We start from the raw sequence: 16,430 nt of genomic DNA, 5'->3' as shown, positions 1-16,430 counted from the left end.
TAGAAAAGGATATACTTCAAAATGAAAACATTTGATTTCTTTATAAAGAAAACTAACAGCCTTTTTTTTTTTAAACAATTCTTTGCATAGTTCCACTTATTGCAAAAAGCCTATGTCACTTTTCTAATCAGGAAAAAAAAGTTTAAAAGAGCACTGTTTTATTGAGTGAAGCAAGTAACATACTGTGTAAGTGAATTTACATAACATGTAAATAAAAATCAATTTATAAAGATGGAGTTAGATTAGTGGTTATGTATGGCTGGGAAAGGCATGCTAAGCGGTATGGAGTTTTTCTTTTTAGAGTAATGAAATGGTTCTAAAATTTTTTGTGGTGATGAATGTCCAACACTGTGATTATTCTAAAAGCCATTGATTATACACTTTGGGTAGATTTTATGGTATACGACTATATCACAATAAAACAGCTTAATAAATAAATAAATAAATAATTGTGCAAGAGTACCAGAAAAAGCAGCTATGCACAGCAGGGGAACATAGACTGAGAGGTGGAGAATTTTCTTTATTATTGAAAAAACGAAAATAATAATGACTGAAGTGATAAACACACAACTATGTGATTATAGAACAAACCAGTGATTGTATACTTTGGATGAACTGTATGCTTTAATAATATGTATCAATAAAATTGATTTAAAAAAGAAAAAGAACACTTTTTTCCAAATGGGTAGTTTCAAAAGCAAAACAAAAAAAACCCCACTAGTACAAAGTTAATGTTTTATACTGACAACATTAATGCCATGTTTCTCCACAGATCACCCTTTTCTGGCTTCTTGAGGACTCTTAGGTACTCATTTGGCATCTCAGATGTAAATATGTCAAATATATAAACTTTTTTTGTCACAGAGAAGTCAAGGCTCTCACCACAAAGGAAACTCCCAGGACCTGTTTTCCTAGTCCACAAAGTAGCACATGTGGAGAGGCAAACAAATGGGTGGCAGGGTTTGATATGATCAGTGAAAATAGAATAAAAACTGACAATCAGAAAATGCCAGGCTATTTTCTATCCAGTAACTTCTCAACGTGTTTTATAGAATGAATTCTTATTTATGATACTTTCCATTTCATAACCAGACACTAGAGGTAGCACTACTACTACTACTCAACTTTGATGTTTTTTAAAATGGAACAAAGAAATAAAGAAAAGGGATGAGAAGAAGAAGAAAGAACACTTACTGCATTGGCACGCTGATCCCAGTCGTGTTTGTCGTCTGACAAAATTTCCCTGATTTTATTTAATGTTTCTTCAAGTTCTCGACTAGAATAGATCTTAAAGAAAAGATTCGGAATTATAATATCAATATTTCTTGCCATAAATAACCTCAAAATTATGCCCTGGTTTTTAAAATAACTTTTGAAATTAAGATTATTTCCCATCCTAGCACCATTCTTTTTTTTTTTGCTGTGTCTGGGGTTTAGCACCTGCTTCCCACATAAAGGTCCCAGGTTCAATCCTCGGTACCTCCAAAAATAAATAAATAAAATGCTTTGTTTTTCTCCCCTACCTGTTATCACTTTTACTATTTCCCCCCTCATGAATAACTTCAAATACACACTTAAAATGATTTGTAATTTAAAAACAAGATACAAATATCCTAATCAATAAAAATGGGCCCTGTTCTGATCAAGACGGCAAAATGAGAAGCTTTGGGGCTTTGGACTCCCACAGAAGTTTTGAACAACCAGTAAGAATGGGCAGAAACATCTTTTTCAATCCAGAAAACAGTTAGAGGATTGCAGTAACAGAGCAAGAACCAAATCAAGAAAAGGGCTACTTAAAAGTAGAAGGACCTCATGGCACCTGGCTGGCCCCTGCTCTACTTCATTGTTGGCTCAACGCAGAGCCGACCCAATCTCCCAGTGGACGAATCCGTGGTCCCGGTTCTGGAACTACCCTTGTGCACATATGAGAGCATGTATATCTAACCCCATCTGTCTGGTGGTGGACTGAGGGACTCACCGCCCCAGAACTTGCCCTGCATATAGAAGGCAGCTCGTGGAACCCTCCTAGAGAATGCCCTAGGAAAGCAGTCACGTGGTGCCCTGGGGTGAGGGACCCTGGCTGTGTTATAAACAGTGCAGTGATGGGGACCAGGCGGAAACTGTTCCCCAGGGAAGAAGGACATTCATATCTGTGCAAATGGGGAAATTCCCAGGGATATAAGCTTAATACAAATGTTAACTTTCTTGAACCTCATAACTGCGCTTAAGGTGATTAGTAACTGAACATCCTTGTTCTTAAGAAATGTACATGGAAATAATACGTGTTCAAGGAGTAGGATGTGCGCGATCTGTTCTCAAATGCTCAGAAGAAAAGAGAGAGAGAGAAAGCGAGAGAGAAACAGAGACAGTAGTTGGCAAAATGTTAAAACTGGTGGATCTGGGTATCTGGGGGCAGTGGAGGGGATGCTGGACCTCTCTGTATGGGGTTTACATTATTTCTGCAACTGTCCTGTGAGTTTGATATTATTTCAAAGTAAAAATTTTTTTAAATGGTCTGATTTCTCAAAATGACTTCAGGTATAGAACATATCTTATTGTGTTCATAAACTTAATATACAAAACTGCCAAAAGTCCTGTTTCAAGTTAGCTTTTTTTTCCTCTTCTCTCATGGTAAGATGTAGTCAGGAAAGCCATATGCTCTGTTTTCTCTGGAGCTAACTCATTTGTCAAACAGCTACAGGCCATTATTCTTTCATTCATTCAACAAATATTCACCTAACAGGAGTGTATTATGCCATACACTAGGAGTACTATGGTGAGCAAACATAGACATGGTCTTTATATTATGGAGCTTACAATCTAGTCAGGGAAAGATAAAAAGGCATTAATCAAATGGCATAAAATATGAAATTGCAGAATAGTAAGTGCCACAAAGGAGAAATACACAGTGTCATGAAAGACTCTTATTTAAGAGGGGGGTTGACTGAGGAAAGTCATATTTGAACTGAGAGTGAAAGGATGAGTAGGACATCATTAGGCAAAGTAGAGAGTGATGAGCCTTCCCTGGAGAACAAATAGTATTTACAAAGGCCCTGTGAAAGAAGAAACTGAAAGGTTAGAGAATAGAGAAAAGAGGAGAACAGAGAGCAGGTCATGAGACAAAGGTGAAGCGGAAGAAGGGAGACCAGATAATGTTTGGATGGCTCCTGAAGAATTCCAGTTGTCTCTTTCCTGCCCCACCCCTTCACAATATCCTTTCTACCATTTTCCCAAAGAAAGGTGACCCTTCAACCATCCTAACCTTATTATAATGTACTGCCCTGGAATGCAATGCAAGTCCTATCCCCAACAAGAAACAAAGGATCAACTAAAAAATTTACTTCATGAAGGGGGACATACTTTTTAAAAACATCCTTTTAAGGGATATACAAACAAAAGTTTGAACAGCACTAAGTAGGAATCTGATGTTGTAGGATGACTCTTAGGCTTCTAATATTTGTAAGTGACTAAGTAATGGATTCCACAATCAAAACACTGGAAGACTAGGTTTGTGAGGGAAAGTTCATGAGTCCAATTTCAGAAAAATTATGTTTAAGATGCTCCTGAGACATCTAAAAGGAGGTATCAAATAAATAAGCACTGTGAATAAATTATTTTGGACCTCAGGAGAGTCTGGTTTGAAGATAAGTGATGTAGGAAGAAAGTGAAGAGAAGAGAGGTCCTAGAACTACCCCTTAAAAAATCCCACTAGAGAAGGATATGCTTGTAAAGAAGGCAAAGATGAGAAATGGACAAAGAGGGAGAAAAGAGAATAATGTTATATAACAAACACCTTTTTTTAAAAAAGAAAAATAGTGGGTATAGTCGATAGGTTAAATATTGCTCTAAGATCAAAGAAAAAGACTAAAATAGATTGTATTTCTTGCTATGAAGATAAAGAGCACCCTAGTCAAGACTTGTTTCAATGGGAAGAAGTTGGAAAGGAGTTGGGCAAGGTGAGTGACAGGTAAAGCTACAGAAACAGCAAATATACACAACTCTTCTGGAAAGGGTAACTGTGAAGGACAAAATATCCAGAACAATATTTGGAGGATATGGAATTCAGTGAGACTTTTTTTTTTTAATTGAGGAACCAGGCATGTTTAACAACTATGGGAAGGTTCAGGAAGAGAACGAGAGCTTCAACCCACACAAGATCACACTATTGTGTATATCTGCTAAGGAGGCAAGAAATAATAGGCTTCAGAGCATGGTAGGTGTACTCATTTTTGCAAAAGAAACAAGACAGAAGGTGTGTTCAGTGGAGAAAGATGTAGCAGGAAAATGTTATTCCCATTTGATGATGACTATTTAGTAAAGTAAAAGGCAAGGTCATGTGCTGAAAGGAGGCCGGCTGATGACCGGATAGGAAAGAAATACCTTCAATAGCTGAAGAAAGTGGAGGAGCGACCTTGACCACAGAAACATAGTAAGGATGTTAGATTGTTGAGGGTCCATTTTAGGTGAGTTCCACTAAAAAGTCTATGTCTAACATGTAACTTTCACCAGCAGCACTGCTTCTAGGCTACAAGCACAGAAAAAGTATGGTTGGGATCATCCAGAGTTGTGGTTTTGCTAAATGGACATTAAAAATCAGAAAAGCAAGGGATTTTAATATATTATGTGCCACCTTACTGAAAGAAACCATAATATCAAAGCTTAGATGACAAGGAAAGTAGAAGTGAGAAATGATGGAATTAGGAGTATATAAGAAAAGGCAGCGGATAGAAGCAGTTTTCAAAGCTACAACTAGTTGAAAAAGCAAGGAGATCATGGGCAGAGAGTGAGGTGCTTCAGTTAATGACTATGGAAGCAGAGCAATAAAATATAAGTGATATCAAAACTACTGTGAGGAAGTGGCTGTGGCTCAAACAATTGACTCCCATTTACCATATGGAGGACCCAGGTTCGATTACCAGGACCTCCTGGTAAAAAAGAAAAAAGGCATCCAAGACCTGTACAGTGCGGTAAGGTGCAGGCCCCTGCACAGCAGTTATGCACCAAAAAGACCATGATACAACCAAACAGAAAAAAAAAAAAGAATCCAGGGTGAACCAGCAAGTGAATACTAAGGTGAAGGCAAAGAGGAGTTCAAGAAACTTATGGGTCATCCAAATGGAAAATGAAGTAAAAGAATATACAAATAATAACTATTATTATCAGGAAAATAATAAGAGTAGCTAACATGCTTATGATGCACATCACCTATAATTTAATATCTATTCCTCACAGCCCTCTGAGTAAATATTACTATTTTAGGAAGAGGAAACTGAAGTACAGAGTATTAAATAACTTGCTCAAAATTGTACAGCTAATGTGATTGAGCTGAATTCATGCCCAAGCAACTATGGATTGTTGTCCAGATCCGTGTAAAGCAGTAATAAGGAGGCTGGCCAGAGAGCATGAACCTCATGTGTGTGGATGTAGGAATAATGGTCACCAAGAGGCAATGAGTGAATAGAAGGATAAACCTACTATCAACTACTGACAGCATGTGAGCTAAGAGTAATAAATACCTTCTCTTTTAAAGAGCTTTAAGAAATAAACAGGTTTAATTAAGGTAATTGTGTTGAAAGAACCATCAAAAATTGAGGGTCAAGATTTAGGAGAACTGCTTATGAAGGCACAGTGGAAGGTGTGGAACATGTGGAAGGTGAGGAACTGGGGTGACGGCAGAGGGCTACCTGTAAGGAAGCCCTGGACAATCGCGAAACCATTCTTACTCCCCTTCTCGTGGTGGAGTAGCCCTTGGCTTCACCAATACCATAATGCCACCACTGTCGAGCCCAAGTCACTAAACAATGAAAAATGTTCAAGTTCAGTTCAGTTTTACCAGTTGCTACTCCACCATTCATCTTTTCCCTTGTATATGAAAATCTTACAAAATACAAAAGGAACTGGGAAGAGGGGTATGTTTTTCCTTTTATTTAAAAAGTAAAAAATGTAGAATAAGAAAAAATGTATTTCAATAAGTAAATGAAATGCAATCAAATCTGGAAAGTTTCTAAAGATTTTTCACAACTTTTTAAGATCTCATAATAAGTTAAGTAACTTAAACAACAATTTTTCCTTTCAGAGAGCTAAAAGGTAATATAGGCAGTCAATGATCGTTTGCAAGTATCAATGTGAGATATTTTTAAACAGACATGCTAAAAAACATCCAACATTCACAGCCATCACATTGGAAACAATATCTTGAGTGACAGCATCAAGTGTTGACAAAGGATGTGGAAAAATGAGAACTATTACACACTTCTTGTAGTTTAAACAGCCCTACAGAGTAAAAAGTTGATTATAATCATACAATTCCACTCCTATGTTTAGACCCTAAGAAACTCCTATAAAGAGTCAAGGACATATATATGAGAATCTTCATTACAATGTGCTATGAAACAGCAGAAAGTTAAAAACAATGTAAATATTAACAAAAGAATAGATAAATGAACTGTGGTCTGTTCATACAATAGAATACCATCTATCAACTGAAATTTACTAGTCGTAACTTTTAAAATATGAAAACTATAATACTACTCCATGGACAAGTTGCAGAATGTTATATACAATTTACCATTTATATAAATTTTGAAAACACAAATATACTATTCTTCTTTATGAATATGTCCACTCTGACATCCTCTATGTGAGTGACTTCCAAATTTTTACTTTCAGCTAATCTCCAAAATTTCTCTGGGTTACAAGAATTTGAACTTTAAATTGGACATTACACTATAATGTGAGCCAACAGAATGGATTTAATTTCATTCTCACTGAAAAATCACTTGAAAATCTAATTGTGCCAACAAAAACAGATTGGTTATTATTATATATGTGGCAATTTAAGAAAAAAAAGAATCAAGAAAAGAAAAACCAAAACTTTTATGAACAGTCCCACGGGCAATATACATGGGGAATACCATACTGGTGTCTTACCTGAACAGTAGGGACGTCTGTAAAAGCTTTTATAAAATCATCTTCATCAACTGCTCCAGCACCTCCCTCCTTAGAAAGAGCTGTTAATGAAAAGGAAATTTATTTTTTAAAGTCTACTTTCAAGCATTTTAGTACTAACGACAAAGAGAAAAATATATCCCTTTCAGTCTTAATAAAGGCTTAATTTTGAAGGACACTCTATTTCATAAGAAAGCATTAAAAAAAACCTACTCTCCGACTTTCGGAAAAGTCAAAAGACTTAGAAGTTGATTAGCTCTTTGTAAGGAACTAGGGCAAGGCTGATAGTGAAATTCAAACTATCTCTATATGTGAGTTTTAATAGCAGTAAGAGATGAACCACAGAACAGCATAACATAAAGTTGTAAGGCAAAATAAAACTACAAATTGAAAGTAATGACAATAAATTTAATGAAGTGAGAATGAATGCACACTTATGATAAAAACTTTGTAAATAAATTACAAAATTATTTCTTAGATTAAAAAAAATAATAATGTGAAGAAGGAAACAAAACTTTATTAATCTATCCCAATAACCTCAAACCAAAGGGGTGGAATTCTTCACCCATTTTTTTTTTTAGCACTGTTTCACACTAAATAGTTTCCAAACATATTATTCTGTGGCCCTCCCCGAGATTCTAGAACTATAAAGTCCTTAGTCCTTAGATAAGTTCCTTGTCTACTTTAATCTGTACTTTTGAGAATGGGTAACTATAGGAAGCTGGAGATCTTGAAGACATATACATGGCCAACTTTTCTGTTTTTATATATTTCAGGCTCTTCCAATAGACCATAGCTTGCTAGGTGTGTAGGTCCTTAGCTTAGATGTTTTTTAAAAATCCAATAATATTTTTTTAAAAATTAAAAATAAGCACAGGGAAGCAGATTTGGCTCAACGGATAGAGCATCCACCTACGACATGGGAGGTCCAGGGTTCAAACCCAGGGCCTCCTGAACGGTGTGGTGAGCTGGCCCACACACAGCGCTGATGTGTGCAAGGAGTGCCATGCATGCAGGGGTGTCCCCCGCATAGGGGAGCCCCACGCTCAAGGAGTACACCCTGTAAGGAGAGCCGTCCCATGTGAGAAAAGTGCAGCCTGCCCAGGAGTGGCGCTGTACACATGGAGAGCTGATGCAGCAAGATGACGCAACAAAAAGAGACACAGATTCCCAGTGCCGCTGACAAGAATCCAAGCGGACACAGAAGAACATACACAGCGAATGGATACAGAGAGCAGACAACTGAGGATGGGGTGGGAGAGGAAGGGGAAAGAAAACATAAAAATAAATAAATCTTAAAAAAAAAAAAAAGGGCACAAACTTCCTCAAAAAGTTAAACTAGAATTACCATATAACCCAGCAATTCCATTCCTAAGTAGAATTGAAAACAGAGACTCAAGCAGCTACATGTACACTAATACTCATAGGAGCATTATTACAATAGCCAAAAGGCAGAAACAACTCGTGTCCATCAATAGATGGATAGGTAAACAAAATGTGATACATACATCTAAGAGAATATTATTCAGCCATAAAAATGAAGTTCTGATACAAGCTACAATACAGATGAACATTGAAAACATGATGCTAAGTGACATAAGCCAGACACAAAAAGACAACATTGTGTGATTCCAATTATATGAAATGAGAAAGTAGATTAGAGGTTGTAAGAGCTGTGGTGGGGTGTTTCTGCTTGGAATAACGCAAAAGTTTTGATAACAGACAGTGGTGTGATGGTAGCTTAGCATTCTAAATGTAATGAATGTCAGTTTTGTATACTTAATACTGGCTAAAATGGCAAATTTTATTTTATAAATGTTTTACCACAATATTTGAAAAGCATATACATATATATAAATAAATATTTCTAAATACTTGGAGGAAAATAAACTATGAAAAACATAATTTTATAAAAATTATGAGTGTAAAAATGGAAAAAAATTCTTAGTGTGCACACATACACACAAAAGAAAAGCAAACAATGAATTGACAATTGAACATGTCAAATTCTGAGACTGGGTAAATTAATTAAATTACCTAGAAGTACTCTCACCTCCACACTGATTATCAGCTCTCAAAAGTAAGTGAGTAACTGAAACTAATCAACTAAAGCTCTGATACAAAAAAATAAGATAAATAGCTTTACCATATTGTTTTAACTAAACATCTTAAAATGTACATTCATTAGCAAATCTCTCAATATATGGGGTTACTGTTATTGACTGTAGATCTCATGATAGAAATGGAGAAGCCCTAATCATTCACAGTTTTCTTGCCCAGGCCAACGGACATAATTTCTTTAGGGACTTGTCCCTATCAAGTAATTCGTAAAGCAACTTTCTTTCCATAGTCAAACAATTTGTTCATTTATATACCACTTTCTAGCAATATTACTTTGTTTAAATAACAAGAGCAACCGTTAGGCAGATCTGAGAACTAAATTTGAGAAGCATGTGTATCATCTGGTGGAGAAGAAGTGTACAAGTGTACAAGACAGGAAGTTTTACAGAAGGAATAGAAGAGTATAGGAAGATCAGTTTGAAGAATTACTACAGTATTTGCAGTTTATAAGAAATACCACACATAGAACAGGAATGTTACCTGCAATACATAGCCTAACCTACCAGCCTCAAACACAGTCTCAAAAACATGAGACGGCAAAACATGTGAATAAATATAAAAAATAAGGCCAGAAAATGTTGAATAAGGACACACATAGGAAAGGCTAACCCTTAACTCACAATTCACTTTAATCATGATACCTTTAGTATCCAGTGAGTTCTGTCTTATGAGTGGGACCAAATAAGCTAGGTGCAGGGGAATTAAAAGGCTTTAAAATCCCACAGAAACTACAGAGAACGAAAGGCTACAAATATTGCTAAGGCTACATTAGATGACAACTTGGTCTCTAACCAGAACATAAACATTACCAAATTTCACAGAGTTTGCATGGTTTGAACAGTTGGCTCCAATCTACCTCACTCTTACCTTTGAGAATCACTTCATGTAAGGAGAGCTGCTGCTAATGGAATGTACTGGGTATGTGGATGATGTAAAGAAAGACCTAGGACATACTGAGCTCCCTGTTCTACCCTGGCTTATCTCTTTCAGGTAAACTACAAGTAACCTCACCTTAGTCTGGGTTTTCTGGCCAATAAAGTAAAAAAAGGATCTGTTTAACTTCACAATCCTCCTCCCACTTTCTGATATAGCTTTTAAGTTGATCTACAAAATACTATTAAGTACTTTTAGGATCAGTAAGGAGAATGGATACCACAGGAGGAGAGCTCTAATGCCAAGTATAACCACAAGAAAAGGAGAGTTATGCGAACCAAAAAGTAGTTAGCTAACATAAGTTTGGGAGCAGAAGCACAAGTAGAGACTGGGATGAAGGGAAGAGGAATGCTGGCTTTCAACTTGACTAAAGCTCCCTCAAATATAACTGGGTCAACAACTACACCAGAAGGTATTACTGAATTAGAACAGAACAGAACAGAAGAGCTTTGCTCGGTGTCTCTCTCACCACTCAGAAACATATCAGCAAACTTCTGTAAAGGGCCAGACAGCAAATATTTCAGACTTGGTAGGCCATATGAGCTCTGCTATTCCTCAACTCTACCACTGTAGTATGAAAACAGCCACAAACAATATATAAATGAATGAGGCTGTGTTCCAATACAACTTTATTTATAGATAGTGAAATTTTAATTTCATATAGCTTTCAGATGTCACAAAATATTCTTTTTCTTTTGATTAGTTTTTGTGATTTAAAGCTGTGAAAACATTCTTAGCTCATGGGCAAAACAAGAACAGATGGTTGGTTGGATTTGGTCAATGAACTGTAGTTTGGGAAGCGGATTTGGCCCAAAGGATAGGGCATCCACCTACCACATGGGAGGTCCAAGGTTCAAACCCATGGCCTCCTGACCCCTGTGATGAGCTGGCCCATGCTCAGTGCTGATGCACGCAAGGAGTGCTGTGCCACGCAAGGGTGTTCCCTGCATAGGGGAGCCCCAGGCACAAGGAGTGTGCCCCATAAGGAGAGCCGTCCAGCGCGAAAAAAAGTCACAGCCTGCCCAGGAATGGTGCTGCACACAAGGAGAGCTGACATAGTAAGATGACGGAACAAAAAGAGACACAGATTCTGGTGCCACTGAAAAGAATACAAGCAGAGACAGAAGAACACAGCGAATGGACACAGAGCAGACAACTGGGGTGGGGAAGGGAAGAGAAAAAAAAAATCCCATTATAAAAAAAAAAAAAAGAACTGTAGTTTGCTGAGCCCTGCTCTAGAGTTCACCCCAAGCTGGTAATCACATGGATCGTGGGTGGGGAGGGAAGAAAGGAAAGTATTGGTATTCAACAAATACCATGATTTCTATTATGTCATTGGCTGCAGTCTAGTACACTGAGCATATCTTTAAAACAAACAAACCAATTAAGAAAAGCCTCGTAAGTATGAACAAAAATTTCATTCTACTTAGTCCAGCTTCTGAAGTGTTAGACACAAATGTAGAAACCAACAGGTTATATACATGCTAAAATGAAGAGACTAGCACTAAAGACATGGATAAATGATGGAGAAATAACATGGGGGTAAATAAGGAGTGAACCTCAATGAAATTCATATAAAATCCACAATTATTTTTAAAGAAACTTGTACTACTGATAGCACTACCAGTTTAGAGTAAAAGAGACAAAGATAATTAAAAATGGTAACAGCCTTCTAGATCCCCAACTTTCTAAGGGAAAAAAGTAAGAAAAACAACCAACTGCAAACGCATTTGTATAAGACATTTCTTATGCATAAGGAAGAAAGGACTGGAAAGCAGCTATGGCTCAAGCAATTGAGCTCCCATTTACCATATGAAGGACCTGGATTCAATCCCTGGGACCTCCTGGTAAAAAAATAAAACAAAAGCAATCCCAGACCTGCGTGGTGCAGAGAGGTGCACTAAAAAAGACGATGCAACCAGATATTAAAAAAAAAAAAGAAGTCTAAGGAAGAAAGGACTTAGAGTGACATGTCCAGGGCAGAAGCAAGAAAAGAGAAAAACAATGGATTAGAGAAGAACAGAGGGTGGAACAAAACCCTCATAAAGGAACATTCACAATCCCTATAATAGGAGAACCTGGCAACAGGTGCCTGGCTGGATATCAGAAGTGGTATAAATCAGTGACTACTATGAACTTGTCATTTCTTCTCTTTTTGAATGAGTGTCTATTATGGTTACCCCGTTCCTGTAGCATCACTGTGTGCGGGGTATGTGGGAAGCAGGTAACGAACCTTTTTATTTCACAATCTCTGGATGGAGAGAAACCACACGAGGAGCCTCATCTGCACGTGGACCTGATGCAGATCACAAGATTGTGAACTGTGAGCCTGATGCTACAATGAGAATGGGACTTTTGGGGGGTATCCATGACTGTATTTTGAATGTGGGAGGCATGTCAATTATTGTGGTCAGAGGCAAACTACAGTAGATTATTTGCAATCATAGCCAAAACAATTCCCTCATTCCTGAATGCAGGCTCCTTCCACAATGTGACTTTGCAACTCTTCCCATTCTAAAGTAGAATCCCCAGTCAAGAAGTAGTGAAGAGTATCCTAGAATTCTTGAACTGAGATAAGACTTAGGAAAAACTGAAGGAGTTTCTGATTGGTGATCCCACTTAACAGCAAAAACAAATCTTCTTTGGAGAAAAGCTTCTATAGTCCACAATTTGGACCTAAAGGACTCCCCCTGATTAAGCTCAAGTAATTTGCAAAAGATCAAAGAAGGGAAGCCATTATCAACTGTGAGTCACAGAAAATAATGGATTTAAAAACTGTTGGTTTTAGAACTATCCATTACAGTCTATAGAACAGATGTGCATAAAATACTTAAAAAAATAAAGGATGGAATCATAAAGATGATCAATCAATAAGAGGCCATTAGTAATGAACAGATGGATTTAGAGGGGAAAAAACGGAATAACTTGAATTTAATAATATAACTGTTAAAATTTGAAAGCCTTTATTGAAGAGTTAAACTGCAGAAGAAAAGAGAACAGAAGATACAGCTGAATAAATTATCCAGAAACTGACAAATAGAAACAGAGAAATAGAAACAGATATAAAACAAATATGGACAGCATGAGAAGATCTAATATATATATATATATAATCAGGGAGCCTGGAAGATAAAATAGAGAGACTAGAAGAAATACATAAAAGAGATAATGGTTGTGAATGTTCCAGACTTGTGAAAACCAGGAATGAATAGTTTCAGGAAGTATAACATAACCTAAGAAAGAACGTAAAAAGAAATTCACACTTTGAACTGTGGGATGCAACTGGACAATACCAAAGACAAATGAGTAGTCCTCAGAGAATGAAGATGTAACCTAGAATGAAAAATAATTCGAACACAGACATCTCAAATGCAAGAGTGGAAGCCAGAGAGACAACATTAATAACTTTTTTTTGGTCTTTTCTTCTCATTTTCTCCTCTAGTATTCACCATGAGTTGATCCTGGGGACCTCCGATATGGAGAGAGGTTCCCTGTCACTTCCACCACCTCAGTTCCTGGTTTCTGTTGCATCTTACCTTGACTCTCCCCTTTGTCTTATTTTTGTTGAGTCATCATCTTGCTGTGTGGCTCATCGTACAGGCACTGGCTCACTGCATGGGCACACCTTTACCAGGAGGCCCTGGGAATTGAACCTGGGCCCTCCCATATGGTAGACAGAAGCCCAATCACTTGAGCCACATCTGCTTCCCTATTAATATAATAACTTTTAAGCTTTGAAAGAAGTAGGTAGTCTAAAAGTATGTACTTGGGAAAGTAACTTTCAAAAGTACAAGTGGAAAAAAAATAAAATGCAATAATAAATAAGAAAACAAAACCAACATTATTTAAAGACGTATGCAGGCTGTAGTTTGTAAAAGACTGGTATAGAAAAAACATCCAAAATGAATAACTAGAAATGTTATCAAGGTAGAAGACAATAAAATCAATATTCAAAAATCAATTTCATTTTTATGTGTCAGCAACAAAGTTAGACATTTTAACTTAAAAAACAAATACTCAGGAGAGGATTGTGAGAAAATGGTGCAGTAGGAAGCTTGAGGACTCAGTCCTTATACCAGAACAAATTATACAGGCAGGAGACGTATGAAACAACTATTTTGAAACTCCACAGGCCAAGAGAACACTGTACAACACCCAGGGAAGAATGGGAGGAAAAGGCTGAAGAACAATGGTAAAGAACAGTAAACTGCTCTCTCCACCTGGTGGCTTACCAGTGTACATTCCCCATTCTTGAGGCAGGCCACTATGGGGTTCTGCCTCTGATTAGCTGACTAGTAACAGAAAGGGACATAAAAAGCCTCTTTCCCAAGTCCAGGGTGGGCATGGCTGATCACTCAGCTTGGCTTTTGATGCACGATTTCAGATCATGGGGGCCCAGCCCTAAGGGTGGCCACTGTTTCAATCAGCCCCAGACAAAGGCAGTGGCAGTCACTATTTCAACCTGTTCTAGACAAAGGCTGCAGCAGAGGACACCTGGAGATGCTATGCTTCCTCAGGGATACAGGGGACTGTTATCTGAAGAGCAGCATTTGCTGGGCAAATGCCCAGTATACTCAGCTTTGGGGATCTGGGGAAGAAGTTCCTGGTGCCCTTCTTGATCCCCCCACTGGGGCACTTTGGAGTGGGTCTGCTTCCCTGGATATGTTTTAGGAGGGAAAGACTGACTTAGGAAAGTCCTCCCCAGCTTGGCCCTCCAGACAAAAGCAGAAGTCTAGGAAACTAGACAGAGTCTGGGGTAAAGCCTTGCCAGTTATAAACACCTGGGAGAGGAAGGTCTCTCTCCTGGGAAACAGAGGGAACAACTTAACTCCTGTCAACATGGGAACTCTACAATAAGTAACAAGCAAAAGCCCAGGATAAACATAGGTCCAGAAAGGCAGGGAAAACCCTGAACACTGCATTTGCCTTGGGCAGTCCTTCATGGTAGGACTGACACTCAAGAAAATCCATCTTACACAAGGTGGTTACAAAACCAAGACACAAAGGGCTAATATTTTTAAATATAAAAATGCAGAGTGTGGGAAGTGGCTATGGCTCAATAAGTTGGGCTCCTATCTACCATATGGGAGGCCCTGGGTTCATGTCCCGGGGCCTCCTTGTGAAGGCAGGTTTGCCTGCAAGCCATGAGTGCCACCTGGCCCGCAAGTGCTGCAGAGAGTTGACTCAGCAAGGTGACGCAACAAAAAGGGAGACAAGCAAAAACGCAGAAGAATACGCAGCGAATGGACACAGAGAGCAGACAGCGAGAAAAAAAGCCATGGGGGGAGGGGGAGGGGAATAAAAAAATATACAGAGTGCAACAGAAGAGTACAAAACAAAGAAACAGGAAACAATGGCGCATCAAAAGGAAGAGGATAAAAATACAGAAAACACCAGTGAAGAAGACCAGAATGTGGACAAATCAACAAAGCCTTTAAATAAATGATCTTAAAAATGCTCAAAGAAGAAATAAAATAAAAAAGATTAAAAAAAAATGCTCAAAGAGATGAAGGAAAATATAGAGAAAGAACTAAATGAATGAGAAAAACAATGAATGAGCAATATGAGAATCTCATTAATGAGAGACAAATTGTGAAAAACAAACGAAAAACCCAAACAGAAGTACTGGAGTTGAAAACCACAATAATTGAAAAGAAAAATTCCAAGGAGGGTTCCAAGAGCATGTTGGAGCTGGCTGAAGAAGGAAAATATGAACTCAAGACAAAACATTTGAAATGAGTCAGACTGAGGAAAAGAATGGGAAAAAAAGATTCTAAAAAGTGAAAATAGCCCAAGATATCTCTAGGACACGATCAAGCATACAACACATACATTATGGGTATGTGTATTCTTCAATAACAGAAGAAGAAAAGGAAAATTCACAACTATGTGGAAATTAAACATCCAATGGGGTAAAATAAAAAGGAAACCACAAGCAAATGAGGAAATATCTTGAGGTGAATGAAACTGAATAAACAACATGGTAAGATTGACAGATGCAGCAAAGGTAGTGCTGACAGGGAAATTTATGCTTCTAAATGCATTTGAAAAGAAAGACTTCAAATTAGAGACCTAACCTCAAAAGTGGAAGGAAAAAAAAAAGCACACACTACACCCAAAATGAGCAGAAGGAAAGAAGTAACAAAGATTAGAGTGGTGAAAAATGAAATAGAATAAAAAAAAAAACAAATTTTTGAAAAGATAATAAAATTGACAAACCTTTAGCTAGACTGACAAAAAAAGAGAGAAGATACAAATAATGAAAATCAGAAATGGAAAGGGGGATATTACTACCAACTCTGTTGAAACAAAAAGCACTATAAGTGGATGCTATGCAGAACCACATGCCAATAAATTAGATAATCTAGATGAAATGGACAAATTCTCAGAAACACATAAACTATCCACATTCACTCAAGAAGAAATAG

At 37.5% G+C, this 16,430-nt stretch overlaps 1 protein-coding gene across 50 annotated transcripts in view; it reads right to left on the bottom strand.

The window, feature by feature from the left end:
- Positions 1-16,430, bottom strand: part of CLASP2 (cytoplasmic linker associated protein 2) — a 256,293-nt gene that overhangs the window by 126,706 nt on the left and 113,157 nt on the right. For all 50 annotated transcript variants that reach the window (XM_058290827.2, XM_058290835.1, XM_058290826.1 and 47 more), the window contains 2 exons: positions 6,931-7,010; positions 1,195-1,287 (listed from right to left, as the gene is read on the bottom strand). In XM_058290827.2, coding sequence (XP_058146810.1) covers positions 1,195-1,287; positions 6,931-7,010 — 173 coding nt within the window. The remainder of the gene's footprint in view (positions 1-1,194; positions 1,288-6,930; positions 7,011-16,430) is intronic.

The sequence above is a fragment of the Dasypus novemcinctus genome, chromosome 31, assembly GCF_030445035.2.
Source record: "Dasypus novemcinctus isolate mDasNov1 chromosome 31, mDasNov1.1.hap2, whole genome shotgun sequence".
Classification (NCBI taxonomy): Eukaryota; Metazoa; Chordata; class Mammalia; order Cingulata; family Dasypodidae; genus Dasypus; species Dasypus novemcinctus.
The sequence above is the reverse complement of the archived record's forward strand: the minus strand, read 5'-3'. Positions and strand labels throughout refer to the sequence as shown.